The 21,637-nt window shown below is 41.4% G+C and overlaps 1 protein-coding gene across 1 annotated transcript; it reads left to right on the top strand.

Annotated features, from left to right (window-relative positions):
• Positions 1-1,882: 1,882 nt before the first annotated feature.
• Positions 1,883-8,177, top strand: LOC133632260 (zinc finger protein OZF-like). The gene is made up of 2 exons (XM_062024602.1): positions 1,883-2,166; positions 6,740-8,177. Exons 1-2 carry the CDS (start codon positions 2,052-2,054, stop codon positions 7,870-7,872), a joined length of 1,248 nt encoding a protein of 415 aa, XP_061880586.1. The 5' UTR covers positions 1,883-2,051; the 3' UTR covers positions 7,873-8,177.
• Positions 8,178-21,637: the final 13,460 nt, after the last annotated feature.

The following is a 21,637-nucleotide window of genomic DNA, read 5'->3' as shown; positions in this document are numbered from 1 at the left end:
GTACGGTGTTAGCTTTCACTGTTATGCTGATGACACCCAACTCTACATGCCCCTAAAGCTGACCAACACGCCGGACTGTAGTCAGCTGGAGGCGTGTCTTAATGAAATTAAACAATGGATGTCCGCTAACTTTTTGCAACTCAACGCTAAGAAAACGGAAATGCTGATTATCGGTCCTGCTCAACACCGACATCTATTTAATAATACCACCTTAACATTTGACAACCAAACAATTAAACAAGGAGACTCGGTAAAGAATCTGGGTATTATCTTCCACCCAACTCTCTCGTTTGAGTCACACATTAAGAGTGTTACTAAAACGGCCTTCTTTCATCTCCGTAATATCGCTAAAATTCGTTCCATCTTGTCCACTAGCGACGCTGAGATCATTATTCATGCGTTCGTTACGTCTCGTCTCGATTACTGTAACGTATTATTTTCGGGCCTCCCTATGTCTAGCATTAAAAGATTACAGTTGGTACAAAATGCGGCTGCAAGGCTTTTGACAAAAACAAGAAAGTTTGATCATATTACGCCTATACTGGCTCACTTGCACTGGCTTCCTGTGCACTTAAGATGCGACTTTAAGGTTTTACTACTTACGTATAAAATACTACACGGTTTAGCTCCAGCCTATCTCGCCGATTGTATTGTACCATATGTCCCGACAAGAAATCTGCGTTCAAAGAACTCCGGCTTATTAGTGATTCCCAGAGCCAAAAAAAAGTCTGCGGGCTATAGAGCGTTTTCTATTCGGGCTCCAGTACTCTGGAATGCCCTCCCGGTAACAGTTAGAGATGCTACCTCAGTAGAAGCATTTAAGTCCCATCTTAAAACTCATTTGTATAATCTAGCCTTTAAATAGACCCCCCCTTTTTTAGACCAGTTGATCTGCCGTTTCTTTTCTTCTCTCCTCTTCTCCCCTGTCCCTTGCGAGGGGGAGTTGCATAGGTCCGGTGGCCATGGATGAAGTGCTGGCTGTCCAGAGTCGGGACCCCGGGTGGACCACTAGCCTGTGCATCGGTTGGGGACATCTCTGCGCTGCTGACCCGTCTCCGCTCGGGATGGTTTCCTGTTGGCCCCGCTGTGGACTGGACTCTCGCTGATGTGTTGGATCCACTGTGGACTGGACTTTCACAATGTTATGTCAGACCCACTCGACATCCGTTGCTTTCGGTCTCCCCTAGAGGGGGGGGGGGGGGGGGGGTTACCCACATATGCGGTCCTCTCCAAGGTTTCTCATAGTCATTCACCGACGTCCCACTGGGGTGAGTTCTTCCTTGCCCGTATGTGGGCTCTGTACCGAGGATGTCGTTGTGGCTTGTACAGCCCTTTGAGACACTTGTGATTTAGGGCTATATAAATAAACATTGATTGATTGATTGATACTAACTGTCTGGTGTTTTACAGGATTCATGGAAGTTTATTGTCATAGCAACACATGAGATGGCACACAATTTAGTAGCAAGTGAACAATAGGATTGGTCCTGGTGGAGATCTACACTCTTAGTGCTTTTCTTCTTTATTCAGAGTAAATATTTGACTTTCTAAAGGTTTTTAACTAAAACAACTAAGTAGCTTGAAAAATATTTCTGTGTTTCTTGTAGTATTTAAAATGTAGGATTTTTTTTCCTCGATGTTTGCCCTTTTTCTGGTTTGAACAACAGCCATGGAAAAAGTCTGTGCACGTGCTTGTATATATATATTTTTTTAATTTTCAAACAGTAGTTGTCCATTATTTGATGTTAGATACTTTTACTAACCATTGTTTTAAAATAAGATTAAATTGCCTTTATTTTGAAAAAAAAAATGATGTGGAGTAGGAAACGGAAGTTGCGGACTTTTAGCGCATGCGCAAATGTACTTGAAGCCAAGCAAAAAGAAGACCGCATGCTATGGTTGTTCGGAGATTCTTCGAAATCACGATCTTAAAGTCATATGATTCACAGCAAATATAGCAACAAATATCTCAATTCGCATTTTCCAAAGCCACGAAACGTGCATTGAGTTTGGAGCGATATCTGAAGTGAAGATTGAAGACGTGATAGAAGATGGACGACTACTGCTATGCTAAGATGGCGACGTCCGCTAAAAGAGAACATGAAAGAGAATCAGCGCCACCAACTTCCAGCAAATCACCAACGGAGATAAAGACGAAAGATGAAGGTGAGTGACTTGAAGTTTTGTCATTTGAAAACTATTTCAAGCCCTTAAAATCGAAATTAGCCGGCTTTGTTGAAGAATGTAAAGAAAGAGCCGCCATGATTGTTAGCTTGAAGAAGGCAGTGGAGTTCACATCAGAGGAGATGAAAGAATGCAAAAGTCAAATGAAGAAAGTGGAAGAGCAAAACAAGCGCTTCCCATGTTTGGCAAACGCCACATTTCAAATATTTAGCCCGCATTACTAAGCTAAGTTATTAATGGAGTCCATCAAGTTATTGGATGGATGTTAGAGTGGACATAACAGCCACTATCTCGAAGTCATCCTCCATCTTGTAAACACTGTAGCAGCTAGTGAAAGTTTAAAGGCCTACTGAAATGAAATTGTTTTATTTAAACGGGGATAGCAGATCTATTCTATGTGTCATACTTGATCATTTCGCGATATTGCCGTATTTTTGCTGAAAGGATTTAGTATAGAACAACGACGATAAAGATCGCAACTTTTGGTATCTGATAAAAAAAAGGCTTGCACCTACCGGAAGTAGCGTGACGTAGTCAGTTGAACATATACGCAAAGTTCCCTATTGTTTACAATGATGGCCGCCAGAAGTGAGAGAGATTCGGACCGACAAAGCGACGATTTCCCCATTAATTTGAGCGAGGATAAAAGATTTGTGGATGAGTAAAGTGCAAGTGAAGGACTAGTGGGGAGTTGAAGCTATTCAGATAGGGAAGATGCTGTGAGAGCGGGGGGTGACCTGATATTCAGCTGGGAATGACTACAACAGTAAATAAACACAAGACATATATATACTCTATTAGCCACAACACAACCAGGCTTATATTTAATATGCCACAAATTAATCCCGCATAAAAACACCTAGGTGTTTGTTATGCTAGCTCCTAGCTACTAGCTCGAGCTAGTTATAGCTCGAGCGGTATATGGACGGGATCCCGTCCATAAAACCCGCGAATACAATTCAAACACCTGCACAACACACACACTCACTCAGCCCAAAGGACCGTTCACCTAACCCAAGGTTCATAAAGCTTATATATTTAACCAAAGTTACGTACGTGTCACGCACGTACGGGCAAGCGATCAAATGTTTGGAAGCGTACTCACGGTATCGCGTCTGCGTCTGTTAACGAAGTCAAAGTCCTCCTGGTAAGAGTCTCTGCTGTCCGAGTTCTTCGATCTTGACTGCATCTTTCGGGAATGTAAACAATGAAACACCGACTGTGTTGTGTTGCTGACTTCCCTCGCAAAATACTCCGCTTCGCACCGACTTTCTTCTTTGCTTGCTCAGCTTCTTTCTCCATAATGCAATGAACAAATTGCAACAGATTCACCAACACAGATGTCCAGAATACTGTGGAATAATGAGATGAAAACAGAGCTATTTCGTATTGGCTTCAATGGGGAAGCCATACCTCTGTTAAACTGGCTACGTCACGCGCATACGTCATCCTCCAAAGGCGTTTTGAACCGGAAGTGTGGCGGGAAATTTAAAATTGCACTTTATAAGTTAACCCGGCCGTATTGGCATGTGTTGCAATGTTAAGATTTCATCATTGATATATAAACTATCAGACTGCGTGGTCGCTAGTAGTGGCTTTCAGTAGGCCTTTAAAATGATGTTGTTGCGGCAGGATTTGATTTTGAGCATTTTTTAATTGTATTTCCTAGTTCTTAGTAGGGCTGGACAATTAATCCCATTTTAATCTCAACTTCATTTAAGACATGACACGATCATAAACATGTTATTGTAAAAAAAGTTGAACAGCCCGCGGAACGTGCATGTAAATTCTTGAGCCTGTAACGGTTAAAGGGATGAGTGAGTGTATGATTGGAAAAAAAGACCATGTCTACTAGAATGTGCTACTTTTTATTTGACACAGTGCTAGTATGTCTAATCTGTAATCACTGAACTCAACAAAAAAGTAAGACCACATGATTTTCGCTTTAATGTAACCCCCAGAATTGGCCACTAAAACAGAATCTGCTAGTAAACGCAGAATTTCACGGAAATGGACATAAATGTGAGTGAAATGTTGTCATTGTGAGGAGAAGGAACATTTGTTTGGGACAATAATGTGTCCGGTACCCCTCGTTCATCCCCGAAACACTCAACCACCCTGTCCTGAACTAAACAATGTGGAGACGGCCACTTGCAACAGCGACTAAACTATGAAGCTAAAGCTAGCAAGAACAATCCACACACCACAAAACACTTCTTGTGTTGTTGTGAACGGCATCACGATGTAAGATCAATGTACAAACAGGAAGGCAGTCGCAACTTGAGAGGCTTTCCTTATTTTACAGCCTCGAGTTTTCTCAAAACTCACACTTTCCGCTTTGATTGATTGATTGGTTGATTGATTTTAGAAAATGTTCTTCATGACACAAAAAGCAAACAATCTATTGTGTAACATAAGTGTGAGAGGTAAGAAACGGCATACAGAAAAATGTAAACAGAAAACCTGAATTAGATTAGTTTTTCATATTGCTATAGTCGTTTTAATTTATTGTTACTATGATTGTTATTTTACGCGTTATTTATTTGTTACTAATGTATATCTGGTTGTTCTTTTAGATTATATTTAAAATTGAGTTTTGGTGATAATGTTTTTATGTTTTCAAATTAATAAAAAAATGGTGTTATTTATCATGATTCCAAAATCACTCGAAATAATTGTGATTATTATGTTTTGCCATAATTGTCCAGCTCTAGACGAGGTATTGGAAAGGACTTCACAATAAACTATGTATCACGGTACTTGAGTCACGATACAATAGTCTATTGTAATATTGTGACATGGAGTTTTACTGACATTTTTACAAAGTCACTGAACATTTTCAAAAACTACTCAAAATTAATGTTGTATAAATGTATACTAGATGACAGTTATTATTTAATGGACAAACTGTGTCAAAAACAAAGTAAATAAAATGATCATTGCAGTTGTACAGAAAGTGGATCAAATTTCTTGCATTTAATATCTAAAAAAGTCCTCTTCTTCTTAACTACTGACTTCTTTCAGATAGATATGATCTTTTTTAGTTTTAGTCATTCACAAACAAGGATGGGGGGAGGGTCACCACTTTGACAACAAATATGTGAACAAATTGTCCAACAGTTTAGGAACAACATTGCTCAACCAGCTATTGCAGAGAATTTAGGGATTTCACCATCTCAGGTCTATAATATCATCAAAAGGTTCAGAGAATCTGGAGAAATCACCGCACGTAACATTGAATGCCCGTGACCTTGGATCCTTCAGGCGGTACTGCATCAAAAACTGACATCAGTGTGTAAAGGATATCACCACATGGGCTCAGGAACACTTCAGAAAACCATTGCCAGTAACTGCAGTTGGTCGCTACTTCTGTAAGTGCAAGTTAAAACTCTACTATGCACAGCAAAAGCCATTTATCAACAACACCCAGAAACACAGCAAAAGCCATTTATCAACAACACCCAGAAACGCCGCCGCCTTCGCTGGGCCCGAGCTCATCTAAGATGGACTGATGCAAAGTGGAAAAGTGTTCTGTGGTCTGACGAGTCCACATTTCAAATTGGTTTTGGAAACTGTGGACGTCGAACAAAGAGGAAAAGAACCATTTGGATTGTTCTTGGCGCAAAGTGTAAAAGGCAGCATGTGTGATGGTATGGGGGTGTATTAGTGGCCAAGACATGGGTAACTTACACATCTGTGAAGGCACCATTAATGCTGAAAGGTACATACAGCTTTTGGAGCAACATATGTTGCCATCCAAGCAACGTTATCATGGACGCCCCTGCTTATTTCAGCAAGACTATACCAAGCACGGTGGCAGAGGGCTTAGTGCATCTGCCTCACAATACGAAGGTCCTGAGTAGTCCTGGGCTCAATCCTGGGCTCAGGATCTTTCTGTGTGGAGTTTGCATGTTCTCCCCGTGACTGCGTGGGTTCCCTCCGGGTACTCCGGCTTCCTCCCACCTCCAAAGACATGCACCTGGGGATAGGCCCCTCCCACCTCCAAAGACATGCACCTGGGGATAGGCCCCTCCCACCTCCAAAGACATGCACCTGGGGATAGGTTGATTGGCAACACTAAATTGGCCCTATTGTGTGAATGTGAGTCTGTCTATCTGTGTGGCCCTGCGATGAGGTGGCGACTTGTCCAAGGTGTACCCCGTCTTCCGCCCAATTGTAGCTGAGATAGGCTCCAGCGCCCCCAGCGACCCCGAAGGGAATAAGCGGTAGAAAATGGATGGATGGAATGGAATGCCAAGCCACGTGTTACAACAGCGTGGCTTCATAGTAAAAGAGTGCAGGTACTAGACTGGCCTGCCTGTAGTCCAGACCTGTCTCCCATTGAAAATGTGTGACGCATTATGAAGCCTAAAATAGCACAAGGGAGACCCCCGGACTGTTGAACAACTTAAGCTGTACATCAAGAAAGAATGGGAAAGAATTCCACCTGAGAAGCTTCAAAAATGTGTCTCCTCAGTTCCCAAACCTTTACTGAGTGTTGTTCAAAGGAAAGGCCATGTAACACAGTGGTGAACATTTTTGCAATGTTTTGCAGACGTCCAGCAGCTGATCGGTAATCCAGAAGAAGTTTCCCCTCAGTTAGGGGGGAGCTCCACGTTGAAGCAGGAGACTCCACAACCACCCTGCATTAAAAAGGAAGAGGAGGAACTCTGCATCACTCAGGAGGGAGAGTGTCTTCTAGGACGAGAGGAAGCTGATTACACCAAGTTTCCACTGAGTATTCTCTCTGTGAAGACTGAAGATGATGAAGAGAAACCACAAGTAGACAACCTCTTAGCTCCACTATCAGATAGTGAGGCTGAAGACGAGGTTGAAGAACCTTTGAGCAGCGATACAGACTGTGAAGGTGATATGAGGACTCACACTGACAACAAACACTCTGAATGCTCTACAAAGAAGAGAGGTAAAACATGTTTGAGCTGCTCAGTTTGTGGTCAAAGTTTTACTACAAAGACCAATTTGACTCGACACATGAGAACACACACCGGTGAAAAACCTTTTAATTGTTCAGTGTGTGGCAAAAGCTTTTCTCAAAATAGCATTTTGACTCGACACACGAGAACACACACAGGTGAAAAACCCTTTAATTGTTCAGTTTGTGGCAAAAGCTTTTCTCAAAATGGCTCTTTGACTCAACACATGAGAACACACACAGGTGAAAAAACCTTTAATTGTTCAGTTTGTGGCAAAAGCTTTTCTCGAAGTGGCTCTTTGACTCGACACATGACAACACACACAGGTGAAAAACCATTTAATTGTTCAGTTTGTGGCAAAAGCGTTTCTTCCAAGAGCAGGTTGACTAAACACATGACAACACACACTGGTGAAAAACCCTTTAAGTGTTCAGTTTGTGGCAAAAGCTTTTCTATTAAGAGCATTTTGACTCAACACATGAGAACACACACAGGTGAAAAACCCTTTAAGTGTTCAGTTTGTGGCAAAAGCGTTTCTTTTAAGAGCAGTTTGACTAAACACATGAGAACACACACTTGTGAAAAACCCTTTAATTGTTCAGTTTGTGGCAACAGCTTTTGTCATAACAGCTCTTTGTGGCGACACATGAGAACACACGCTGGAGGAAAACCATTTAGTTGTTCTGTGTGCTGTAAAAGGTTCCCACATAAAGCAGATGCAGTAAAACACATAAGAACACACAAGGGAAAATAACCTATTAGCTGTTTAGTTTGTGGTATGTTGCTCATATGTGGTGACATCCACCCTACCCAGGACCTCCTCACTGCTTCTTTCACAAATATCTGAGGTATTCATACAAACTTGGATTATTTGGAGCATAATCTTATCCACTCATGACCCCATGTCTTCTCTGTATCTGAAACATTGCTGAACAGTAAGATAGATGATGCTTCAAGTGCTTGGTTACTCCTTCTTCAGTCCTGGGGCCTCATGTGTCAAGTTTGTGCACGCTCAAAAACCTGCACTACACCCTTTTTCACTGCAAAGTTGAGATGTATCAAAACTGACGTTGACGCATAAGTGATGCTGGGTAACTGTTTGCATAACAAACTGCCAACTTTTACTCCTCAGACTGGTTGATGTACAAATCAGAGACTTATGAACAATTAACCCCCAACACCCACAACCCAACCCCCACCTCCCTCGACATTCGGGCATAACAGGTTCAATCCGGCCCGCGAGATGAGTTTGCAAAGTGTAAAATTCAGCTGTATTTTTAATGAAAGAAACTGCTGTTCTAAATGTGTCCACTGGATGTCACATTAGCAATTCTGTCAGGCAAGCAAATAGCATAGCAAGTATACCAAGCAAGAGGTAGACGGTAAAGCGGGGCTGTGACTCCTCCCCCTCCACCCAACGTAAAACAGGAGTAAAATAAGCAATCAGTAACCCCACTTAAAATGCAGCATGAGACACTGCACACTGATATAGTTCTGTGAAAATGATTGTCTTCTGTGCAAATGTAAAGAAAGTGAACAGTGTGTGATTTACTGCAATACTGTCAGTCTTTTCACTTTTTATTTGTGCTTTGTTGAAATTGTTCACACATTGCACAGCTTTTATTTTTCTATCAATACACATTATGTCTGTCAGACAGGAAGTAACTCAACACTCTTGAATAGTTTCTACCTCAGTGTGTATGGTTTGTTGAGTTAGCACAGGATTAATATGTGGAAATGACAAATGAGTTAGTTGATAGAAAGAATAGTTTTTATTCATGCTTTATTTTGTTTTTTGTTCAAATCTAGATGGGTTGTGACTTAAAGTTTAATAGAAACACTGAGATTAAGTTTGAGTTCATTGCGTTCTTTAAGGTGTTTTTGAAAATGCACCATTTTTTTCCCTCAGAATTTTTAACTAACTTGAAGTGTTTTGTCAAGAGGATTATTTGTGATGTGTACATTTTCCGAATGTGATCGTTCTATTTTGGGTTGAAGTAAAATAAAGAAAACAATCTGTTGTATTTTGAAGTTATCATGCCATGATTTTACCCGTCCCGCCCACGTGGAAATAGATTTTCCTCCATGTGGCCCCTGAGCTAAAATGAGTTTGACACCCCTGCTGTAATGTGACTCATGTGAGCAGGTTACTGTATAAACACATTTTGTTATAAGTTATAAAAATGTGTTCAGTTCTCAGAGACACATCAATGTCAGGCTGACAATCGCTCTTCCGCTTTCTCCAAACACGAGAACAAAGCAGCTCCTACTGACTTGTGATTGGTCAGACCGTGCCCATCTTAATCACATGGCTCATTTCAATATAATAAATTGTGATGTAACACAATTGAATATCTTATATGCTCAGACAGTAATGTGTTCATATAAGTTTAGATTGTGTTATGATGTTTGTAATGGGGAAAGACGTTAATGTGTCTTGTTTTCATGTTTGCATTTAAGATAGTTGACATTTAGCATGATAGCTGTTAACTGGCGATTAGTGATGTTAAGTGCCTAAGATGGTAGTTATTGATTAGCAGTGTGATGAGGGCTTTCTGCTGGTGAGTGATTAGCACTACAGTTAGAGCCACCTATCGCTAGGTAGAAATGAGCAGTTTCACCAACATTTTTATGTGAAACCATATTACTAACTGTCTGGTGTTTTACAGGATTCATGGAAGTTTATTGTCATAGCAGCACACGATACACATGAGATGGCACACAATTTAGTAGCACTTGAACAATAGGATTGGTCCTGGTGGAGATCTACACTCTTAGTGCTTTTCTTCTTTATTCAGAGTAATTCTTTGACTTTCTAAAGGTTTTTAACTAAAACAACTAAGTAGCTTGAAAAATATTTCTGATTCTTGTAGTATTTAAAATGTAGGATTTTTTTTCCTCGATGTTTGCCCTTTTTCTGGTTTGAACAACAGCCATGGAAAAAGTCTGTGCACGTGCTTGTATATATATATTTTTTATTTTCAAACAGTAGTTGTCCATTATTTGATGTTAGATACTTTTGCCAACCATTGTTTTAAAATAAGATTAAATTGCCTTTATTTTGAAAAAAAGAAATGATGTGGAGTAGGAAACGGAAGTTACGGACTTTTAGCGCATGCGCAAATGTACTTGAAGCCAAGCAAAAAGAGAAGACCGCATGCTATGGTTGTTCGGAGATTCTTCGAATTCACGATCTTAAAGTCATGTGATTCACAGCAAATATAGCAACAAATATCTCAATTCGCATTTTCCAAAGCCACGAAACGTGCATTGAGTTTGGAGCGATATCTGAAGTGAAGATTGAAGACGTGATAGAAGATGGACGACTACTGCTATGCTAAGATGGCGACGTCCGCTAAAAGAGAACATGAAAGAGAATCAGCGCCACCAACTTCCAGCAAATCACCAACGGAGATAAAGACGAAAGATGAAGGTGAGTGACTTGAAGTTTTGTCCTTTGAAAACTATTTCAAGCCCTTAAAATCGAAATTAGCCGGCTTTGTTGAAGAATGTAAAGAAAGAGCCGCCATGATTGTTAGCTTGAAGAAGGCAGTGGAGTTCACATCAGAGGAGATGAAAGAATGCAAAAGTCAAATGAAGAAAGTGGAAGAGCAAAACAAGCGCTTCCCATGTTTGGCAAACGCCACATTTCAAATATTTAGCTCGCATTACTAAGCTAAGTTATTGATGGAGTCCATCAAGTTATTGGATGGATGTTAGAGTGGACATAACAGCCACTATCTCGAAGTCATCCTCCATCTTGTAAACACTGTAGCAGCTAGTGGAAGATTAAAGGCCTACTGAAATTAATTTTTTTTATTTAAACGGGGATAGCAGATCTATTCTATGTGTCATACTTGATCATTTCGCGACATTGCCGTATTTTTGCTGAAAGGATTTAGTATAGAACAACGACGATAAAGATCGCAACTTTTGGTATCTGATAAAAAAAAGGCTTCCCCCTACCGGAAGTAGCGTGACGTAGTCAGTTGAACATATACGCAAAGTTCCCTATTGTTTACAATGATGGCCGCCAGAAGTGAGAGAGATTCGGACCGACAAAGCGACGATTTCCCCATTAATTTGAGCGAGGATAAAAGATTTGTGGATGAGTAAAGTGCAAGTGAAGGACTAGTGGGGAGTTGAAGCTATTCAGATAGGGAAGATGCTGTGAGAGCCGGGGGTGACCTGATATTCAGCTGGGAATGACTACAACAGTAAATAAACACAAGACATATATATACTCTATTAGCCACAACACAACCAGGCTTATATTTAATATGCCACAAATTAATCCCGCATAACAAACACCTAGGTGTTTGTTATGCTAGCTCCCAGCTACTAGCTCGAGCTAGTTATAGCAAGCGATCAAATGTTTGGAAGCGTACTCACGGTATCGCGTCTGCGTCTGTTAACGAAGTCAAAGTCCTCCTGGTAAGAGTCTCTGCTGTCCGAGTTCTTCGATCTTGACTGCATCTTTCGGGAATGTAAACAATGAAACACCGACTGTGTTGTGTTGCTGACTTCCCTCGCAAAATACTCCGCTTCGCACCGACTTTCTTCTTTGCTTGCTCAGCTTCTTTCTCCATAATGCAATGAACAAATTGCAACAGATTCACCAACACAGATGTCCAGAATACTGTGGAATAATGAGATGAAAACAGAGCTATTTCGTATTGGCTTCAATGGGGAAGCCATACCTCTGTTAAACTGGCTACGTCACGCGCATACGTCATCCTCCAAAGGCGTTTTGAACCGGAAGTGTGGCGGGAAATTTAAAATTGCACTTTATAAGTTAACCCGGCCGTATTGGCATGTGTTGCAATTCAAGATTTCATCATTGATATATAAACTATCAGACTGCGTGGTCGCTAGTAGTGGCTTTCAGTAGGCCTTTAAAATGATGTTGTTGCGCCAGGATTTGATTTTGAGCATTTTTTAATTGTATTTCCTAGTTCTTAGTAGGGCTGGACAATTAATCCCATTTTAATCTCAACTTCATTTAAGACATGACACGATCATAAACATGTTATTGTAAAAAAAGATGAACAGCCCGCGGAACGTGCATGTAAATTCTTGAGCCTGTAACGGTTAAAGGGATGAGTGAGTGTATGATTGAAAGAAAGACCATGTCTACTAGAATGTGCTACTTTTTATTTGACACAGTGCTAGTATGTCTAATCTGTAATCACTGAACTCAACAAAAAAGTAAGACCACATGATTTTCACTTTAATGTAACCCCCAGAATTGGCCACTACAACAGAATCTGCTAGTAAACGCAGAATTTCACGGAAATGGACATAAATGTGAGTGAAATGTTGTCATTGTGAGGAGAAGGAACATTTGTTTGGGACAATAATGTGTCCGGTACCCCTCGTTCATCCCCGAAACACTCAACCACCCTGTTTCTCAGTTCGGACATGAAATATCTTGTCTTTGCAGTCTATTCAATTGAATATAAGTTGAAAAGGATTTGCGAATCATTGTATTCTCTTTTTATTTACCATTTACACAACGTGACAACTTAACTGCTTTTGGGTTTTGTACATGTGCACAGCAGGGGAGCTGGTTAACTTATGAGAGTAGTATGTGTGTTTGTGAGAATGTCAACGTGTTGTCTGAGTGACGTGAGCGGGCGAGTAAAGAGAGAGCAGCAGGACAGGTGTAACAACTACATTATACCTGTCACTATTTAAACTCCTTGTGCAGATCTGAATGCTTATTATTTAAATGTTGACCCAAGTCTGAAGCAAATGTGGTAATACTAATCACCACATTTGGCGAGGCGTGTTTTAAAGCAGCTGTTGTGAGAGTAGTGTATGTGTGTGTGCACCTTTAAGAGTGGCAGTATGTGGGCTGAGTAAGTGAGTGGGCGAGTAAGGAGAGGTAGTGGTAGCATGTGCAGGAGTGTTAATAGCATGGTGGATGTCCGCTTGTGCCCTGTGGAAATAATAAATAAAGTGAGCAAGTTGTAACTAATCGACGGCCTCGTCCTTCCGACCAAAGAGCGGAGCTTTATGGACCCAGTGTTACCCCCGACACAACATGGGCCCTGGAGGGAACGTCTCCCCTGCGCTCCTTGACCACGGTCTGGGAGCCCACAAACAGGAAAGGTGTAAAGCAACCCTTGCAGAGCGGCGGCTCCCTGTTTAAAGTGTCACCTTTATAGTTAGTTTAGAAGCCCAAATACCTCCATATTGCACTCCACGCACCCTCTTTATTAACCAGTAGAATTGTCCTTTGTTGCCTTTCTTCCTCTCCACCATGTTATTGCTTGTATGCACTTTGTGTGTGCGTTTTGACACACTCAACATCATGCGCCTCGGCTCTGTAGTCACCGCCTCACAGCAGCATTCAGGTGAAAGAACGGTACCGGTACTTTTCAAAGGTGCTATAGTACCGATTTCAATTGATTAGTACCACGATACTTTATTAGTAGCAGTATACTGTACAACCCTACTACACACACATTCAGTACATAGAAGAAAGTGTGTTTTTGTGTCTTGCAGACGTCCAGCAGCTGATCAGTAATCCAGAAGAAGTTTCCCCTCAGTTAGGGGGGAGCTCCACTTTGAAGCAGGAGACTCCACAACCACCCTGCATTAAAAAGGAAGAGGAGGAACTCTGCATCACTCAGGAGGGAGAGTGTCTTCTAGGACGAGAGGAAGCTGATTACACCAAGTTTCCACTGAGTATTCTCTCTGTGAAGACTGAAGATGATGAAGAGAAACCACAAGTAGACAACCTCTTAGCTCCACTATCAGATAGTGAGGCTGAAGACGAGGTTGAAGAACCTTTGAGCAGAGATAAAGACTGTGAAGGTGATATGAGGACTCACACTGACAACAAACACTCTGAATGTTCTACAAAGAAGAGAGGTAAAACATGTTTGAGCTGCTCAGTTTGTGCTGAAAGTTTTACTAAAAAGAGCCGTTTGACTCAACACATGAGAACACACACAGGTGAAAAACCCTTTAATTGTTCAGTTTGTGGCAAAAGCTTTTCTCAAAATAGCTCTTTGACTCAACACATGAGAACACACACAGGTGAAAAAAACTTCAATTGTTCAGTTTGTGGCAAAAGCTTTTCTCAAAGTGGCTCTTTGACTGGACACATGACAACACACACAGGTGAAAAACCATTTAATTGTTCAGTTTGTGGCAAAAGCGTTTCTTTTAAGAGCAGTTTGACTCAACACATGAGAACACACACTGGTGAAAAACCCTTTAATTGTTCAGTTTGTGGCAGAAGCTTTTCTCATAATAGCTCTTTGTGTCGACACATGAGAACACACGCTGGAGAAAAACCATTTAGTTGTTCAGTGTGCTGTAAAAGGTTCACACATAATGCAGACGCAGTAAAACACATAAGAACACACAAGGGAAAATAATCTATTAGCTGTTTAGTTTGTGGTATGTTGCTCATATGTGGTGACATCCACCCTACCCAGGACCTCCTCACTGCTTCTTTCACAAATATCTGAGGTATTCATACAAACTTGGATTATTTGGAGCATAATCTTATCCACTCATGACCCCATGTCTTCTCTGTATCTGAAACATTGCTGAACAGTAAGATAGATGATGCTTCAAGTGCTTGGTTACTCCTTCTTCAGTCCTGGGGCCTCATGTGTCAAGTTTGTGCACGCTCAAAAACCTGCACTACACCCTTTTTCACTGCAAAGTTGAGATGTATCCAAACTGACGTTGACGCATAAGTGATGCCGGGTAACTGTTTGCATAACAAACTGCCAACTTTTACTCCTCAGACTGGTTGATGTGCAAATCAGAGACTTATGAACAATTAACCCCCAACACCCACAACCCAACCCCCACCTCCCTCGACATTCGGGCATAACAGGTTCAATCCGGCCCGCGAGATGAGTTTGCAAAGTGTAAAATTCAGCTGTATTTTTAATGAAAGAAACTGCTGTTCTAAATGTGTCCACTGGATGTCACAATAGCAATTCTGTTAGGCAAGCAAATAGCATAGCAAGTATACCAAGCAAGAGGTAGACGGTAAAGCGGGGCTGTGACTCCTCCCCCTCCACCCAACGTAAAACAGGAGTAAAATAAGCAATCAGTAACCCCACTTAAAATGCAGCATGAGACACTGCACACTGATATAGTTCTGTGAAAATGATTGTCTTCTGTGCAAATGTAAAGAAAGTGAACAGTGTGTGATTTACTGCAATACTGTCAGTCTTTTCACTTTTTATTTGTGCTTTGTTGAAATTGTTCACACATTGCACAGCTTTTATTTTTCTATCAATACACATTATGTCTAGAAGACAGGAAGTAACTCAACACTCTTGAATAGTTTCTACCTCAGTTTGTATGGTTTGTTGAGTTAGCACAGGATTAATATGTGGAAATGACAAATGAGGTAGTTGATACATAGAATAGTTTTTATTCATGCTTTATTTTGTTTTTTGTTCAATCCTAGATGGGTTGTGACTTAAAGTTTAATAGAAACACTGAGATTAAGTTTAAGTTCATTGCGTTCTTTAAGGTGTTTTTGAAAATGCACTATTTTTTCCCCTTGAAGTGTTTTGTCAAGAGGATTGTTTGTGATGTGTACATTTTCCGAATGTGATCGTTCTATTTTGGGTTGAAGTAAAATAAAGAAAACAATCTGTCGTATTTTGAAGTTATCATGCCATGATTTTACCCGTCCCGCCCACGTGGAAATAGATTTTCCTCCATGTGGCCCCTGAGCTAAAATGAGTTTGACACCCCTGCTGTAATGTGACTCATGTGAGCAGGTTACTGTATAAACACATTTTGTTATAAGTTATAAAAATGTGTTCAGTTCTCAGAGACACATCAATGTCAGGCTGACAATCGCTCTTCCGCTTTCTCCAAACACGAGAACAAAGCAGCTCCTACTGACTTGTGATTGGTCAGACCGTGCCCATCTTAATCACATGGCTCATTTCAATATAATAAATTGCGATGTAACACAATTGAATATCTTATATGCTCAGACAGTAATGTGTTTATATAAGTTTAGATTGTGTTATGATGTTTGTAATGGGGAAAGACGTTAATGTGTCTTGTTTTCATGTTTGCATTTAAGATAGTTGACATTTAGCATGATAGCTGTTAACTGGCGATTAGTGATGTTAAGTGCCTAAGATGGTAGTTATTGATTAGCAGTGTGATGAGGGCTTTCTGCTGGTGAGTGATTAGCACTACAGTTAGAGCCACCTATCGCTAGGTAGAAATGAGCAGTTGCACCAACATTTTTATGTGAAACCATATTACTAAAAGCTAAGTAGCGCTCTATCTGTGTGCTTTTAATTGTTCTACGGCTTTCTTTATCACTTCTCAAACATTTTTAGTGGTACTATTTAACTTGCAAATCACCCGATCTCTGTCCCACCACCCTTTCCTCAGCTAGCTAGCTGCTAAGCTAGCGCGGAGAAAGGCAGCGCCGGTCAGTAAGAAGCTACTCCTACAGACCGCGACCACTTCCCTGAGGACAGCAGGAACTTCACTCGGTGACAGAAAACACTGTGAGTAATGGCTTCCTGCGCGTCTTGCACCATACTCACGGAGAGGTTGGCTCTGCTAGAGGGCCGTGTCCGCCAGTTAGAGCAGAGTAATGTCGTAACTTTAGATGTTGCGGACACATCTGCTAGCGTTAGCTGTAGCGAGCTAACTAGCCCAGCTTGTAGCAGTCCTAAGCGGCCTACAAGCTACGGTGTACCGGTTGAGACGCATAATAGATTTAGTTCTTTAGCTAGTCCTACACCCCAGTCTACCGGGCACCACACCTTAGTTATAGGGGACTCCATCACCCGAAACATAAAGCTTAGCAAACCAGCCACAATAAAGTGTATCCCCGGGGCCAGAGCACCTGACATTGAAGCTAATCTTAGGGAGCTAACTCGCAACAGGCCTAGTAAACACGTACGACAGGCTAATCGCACCACTAATTATGCGAATATAGTTGTACACGTTGGCTCCAATGACACTAGAATGAGACAGTCAGAGATTACAAAGAGAAACATAGCCAGGACTTGTGATCTCGCCAGAAAGATGTCCAGGCATCGAGTAATTGTCTCTGGCCCCCTGCCTGCGAGAGGCAATGATGAGAGATATAGCAGATTAGTCTCGCTTAACAAGTGGTTGGCTAGCTACTGTAGGCAGCAGGGACTAACGTTTATTGATAACTGGCCCTCTTTCTGGGGCAAACCAGGCTTGCTGATGAGAGACGGCCTTCACCCTAACCAGGAAGGCGCCATCATCCTGTCTAGAAACATAGACTACTATTTAAGTCTCACTTGACTGACTACACTAGAGCAAGCCCGGTCACAGGCAATTACAATGTCTGTTAGTCCGGGTGAGGAGTCAGTTAAGCTAGAACTAGCCAGCGCCAGGCTGGATAATCCATGTACGCATAGCAATTCTCTTAGAATAATACACAATTCACATAATGTTTTTTCTGTTGTGTCTGTGTCAGGGGTGGACATGCATTCTACTGAGGTGGCAAATTATGATATGTCCAGTCTATTGCAGCACCAAGCAAACAATCGGAAAATTCCCGTCATATCAATTCCTAGATATGGTCGAAACTATTTAAAGTGCACTACGCATAATAAACGCAACATTGTTAATATTGCCACTACGGATAATCTTAACAAAAACTCGTCAAAACAGCCCAATACCTATAATATGGGCTTTTTAAACATAAGATCATTGTCTCCCAAGGCGTTATTGGTTAATGAGGTCATTAGAGACAACAATCTTAACGTCATTGGTCTTAGCGAAACCTGGCTCAAACCGGACAAATTTTTTGCGCTCAATGAGGCATCTCCTCCTAACTATACGAATGCGCATGTTGCCCGCCCTCTTAAAAGGGGAGGGGGTGTCGCACTAATATACAATGAAAATTTCAACCTTACCCCTAACCTAAATAATAAATATAAATCGTTTGAGGTGCTTACTATGAGGTCTGTCACACCGCTACCTCTCGACCTGGCTGTTATCTACCGCCCCCCTGGGCCCTATTCGGACTTTATCAGTGAATTCTCAGAGTTCGTTGCTGATCTAGTGACGCACGCCGACAATATAATCATAATGGGGGACTTTAATATCCATATGAATACCCCATCGGACCCTCAGTGCGTGGCGCTCCAAACCATAATTGATAGCTGTGGTCTTACACAAATAATACATGAACCCACGCATCGCAACGGTAATACAATAGATCTAGTGCTTGTCAGGGGTGTCACCACCTCCAAAGTTATGATACTTCCATATACTAAAGTAATGTCCGATCATTACCTTATAAAATTTGAAGTTTTGACTCTTTGTCAACAAGCTAATAATAATAATAACTGCTATAGCGGCCGCAACATTAATGCTGCCACAACGATGACTCTTGCTGACCTACTGCCTTCGGTAATAGCACCATTCCCAAATTATGTCGGCTCTATTGATAAACTCACTAACAACTTTGACGATGCCTTGCGCGAAATTATTGATAGTATAGCACCGCTAAAGCAAAAAAGGGCCCCTAAAAGGCGCACCCCATGGTTTACAGAAGAAATTAGAGCTCATAAATTATCATGTAGAAAACTGGAACGCAAATGGCGCGCGACTAAACTTGAGGTTTTCCATCAAGCATGGAGTGATAGTTTAATAACTTATAAACGCATGCTTATCTTAGCTAAAGCTAAATACTACTCAAATCTCATCCGCCTCAACAAAAACGATCCTAAATTTCTGTTTAGTACAGTAGCATCGCTAACCCAACAAGGGACTCCTCCCAGTAGCTCCAACCACTCGGCAGATGATTTTATGAATTTCTTTAATAAGAAAATTGAACTCATTAGAAAGGAGATTAAAGACAACGCATCCCAGCTACAACTGGGTTCTATTAACACAAATACGACTGTATATACGACGGACACTGCCCTCCAAAATAGTCTCTCTATTTTTGATGAAATAACATTAGAGGAATTATTACAGCGTGTAAGTGGGATAAAACAAACAACATGTTTACTTGACCCACTTCCTGGGAAACTTATCAAGGAACTGTTTGTATTATTAGGTCCATCAGTGTCAAATATTATAAACTTATCACTTTCCTCCGGCACTGTTCCCCTAGCATTCAAAAAAGCGGTTATTCATCCTCTGCTCAAAAGACCTAACCTCGATCCTGACCTCATGGTAAACTACCGACCGGTCTCCCACCTTCCGTTTATTTCCAAAATTCTCGAAAAAACTGTTGCACAGCAGCTAAATGAACACTTAGTGACTAACAATCTCTGTGAACCTTTTCAATCCGGTTTCAGGGCAAATCACTCTACGGAGACAGCTCTCGCAAAAATGACTAATGATCTATTGCTAACAATGGATTCTGATGCGTCATCTATGTTGCTGCTTCTTGATCTTAGCGCCGCTTTCGATACCGTCGATCATAATATTTTATTAGAGCGTATCAAAACACGTATTGGGATGTCAGACTTAGCCTTGTCTTGGTTTAACTCTTATCTTACTGACAGGATGCAGTGTGTCTCCCATAACAATGTGACCTCGGACTATGTCAAGGTAACGTGCGGAGTTCCCCAGGGTTCGGTTCGTGGCCCTGCACTCTTTAGTATTTACATGCTGCCGCTGGGTGACATCATACGCAAGTACGGTGTTAGCTTTCACTGTTATGCTGATGACACTCAACTCTACATGCCCCTAAAGCTGACCAACACGCCGGACTGTAGTCAGCTGGAGGCGTGTCTTAATGAAATTAAACAATGGATGTCCGCTAACTTTTTGCAACTCAACGCTAAGAAAACGGAAATGCTGATTATCGGTCCTGCTCAACACCAACATCTATTTAATAATACCACCTTAACATTTGACAACCAAACAATTAAACAAGGAGACTCGGTAAAGAATCTGGGTATTATCTTCGACCCAACTCTCTCGTTTGAGTCACACATTAAGAGTGTTACTAAAACGGCCTTCTTTCATCTCCGTAATATCGCTAAAATTCGTTCCATCTTGTCCACTAGCGACGCTGAGATCATTATTCATGCGTTCGTTACATCTCGTCTCGATTACTGTAACGTTTTATTTTCGGGCCTCCCTATGTCTAGCATTAAAAGATTACAGTTGGTACAAAATGCGGCTGCAAGGCTTTTGACAAAAACAAGAAAGTTTGATCATATTACGCCTATACTGGCTCACTTGCACTGGCTTCCTGTGCACTTAAGATGCGACTTTAAGGTTTTACTACTTACGTATAAAATACTACACGGTTTAGCTCCAGCCTATCTCGCCGATTGTATTGTACCATATGTCCCGACAAGAAATCTGCGTTCAAAGAACTCCGGCTTATTAGTGATTCCCAGAGCCAAAAAAAAGTCTGCGGGCTATAGAGCGTTTTCTATTCGGGCTCCAGTACTCTGGAATGCCCTCCCGGTAACAGTTAGAGATGCTACCTCAGTAGAAGCATTTAAGTCCCATCTTAAAACTCATTTGTATAATCTAGCCTTTAAATAGACCCCCCCTTTTTTAGACCAGTTGATCTGCCGTTTCTTTTCTTCTCTCCTCTTCTCCCCTGTCCCTTGCGAGGGGGAGTTGCATAGGTCCGGTGGCCATGGATGAAGTGCTGGCTGTCCAGAGTCGGGACCCCGGGTGGACCACTAGCCTGTGCATCGGTTGGGGACATCTCTGCGCTGCTGACCCGTCTCCGCTCGGGATGGTTTCCTGTTGGCCCCGCTGTGGACTGGACTCCCGCTGATGTGTTGGATCCACTGTGGACTGGACTTTCACAATGTTATGTCAGACCCACTCGACATCCGTTGCTTTCGGTCTCCCCTAGAGGGGGGGGGGGGTTACCCACATATGCGGTCCTCTCCAAGGTTTCTCATAGTCATTCACCGACGTCCCACTGGGGTGAGTTCTTCCTTGCCCGTATGTGGGCTCTGTACCGAGGATGTCGTTGTGGCTTGTACAGCCCTTTGAGACACTTGTGATTTAGGGCTATATAAATAAACATTGATTGATTGATTGATACTAACTGTCTGGTGTTTTACAGGATTCATGGAAGTTTATTGTCATAGCAACACATGAGATGGCACACAATTTAGTAGCAAGTGAACAATAGGATTGGTCCTGGTGGAGATCTACACTCTTAGTGCTTTTCTTCTTTATTCAGAGTAAATATTTGACTTTCTAAAGGTTTTTAACTAAAACAACTAAGTAGCTTGAAAAATATTTCTGTGTTTCTTGTAGTATTTAAAATGTAGGATTTTTTTTCCTCGATGTTTGCCCTTTTTCTGGTTTGAACAACAGCCATGGAAAAAGTCTGTGCACGTGCTTGTATATATATATTTTTTTAATTTTCAAACAGTAGTTGTCCATTATTTGATGTTAGATACTTTTACTAACCATTGTTTTAAAATAAGATTAAATTGCCTTTATTTTGAAAAAAAAAATGATGTGGAGTAGGAAACGGAAGTTGCGGACTTTTAGCGCATGCGCAAATGTACTTGAAGCCAAGCAAA

This window comes from Entelurus aequoreus, linkage group LG17 (assembly GCF_033978785.1).
Source record: "Entelurus aequoreus isolate RoL-2023_Sb linkage group LG17, RoL_Eaeq_v1.1, whole genome shotgun sequence".
Lineage (NCBI taxonomy): Eukaryota > Metazoa > Chordata > Actinopteri > Syngnathiformes > Syngnathidae > Entelurus > Entelurus aequoreus.
This window is presented reverse-complemented; position numbering and strand designations above follow the sequence as displayed.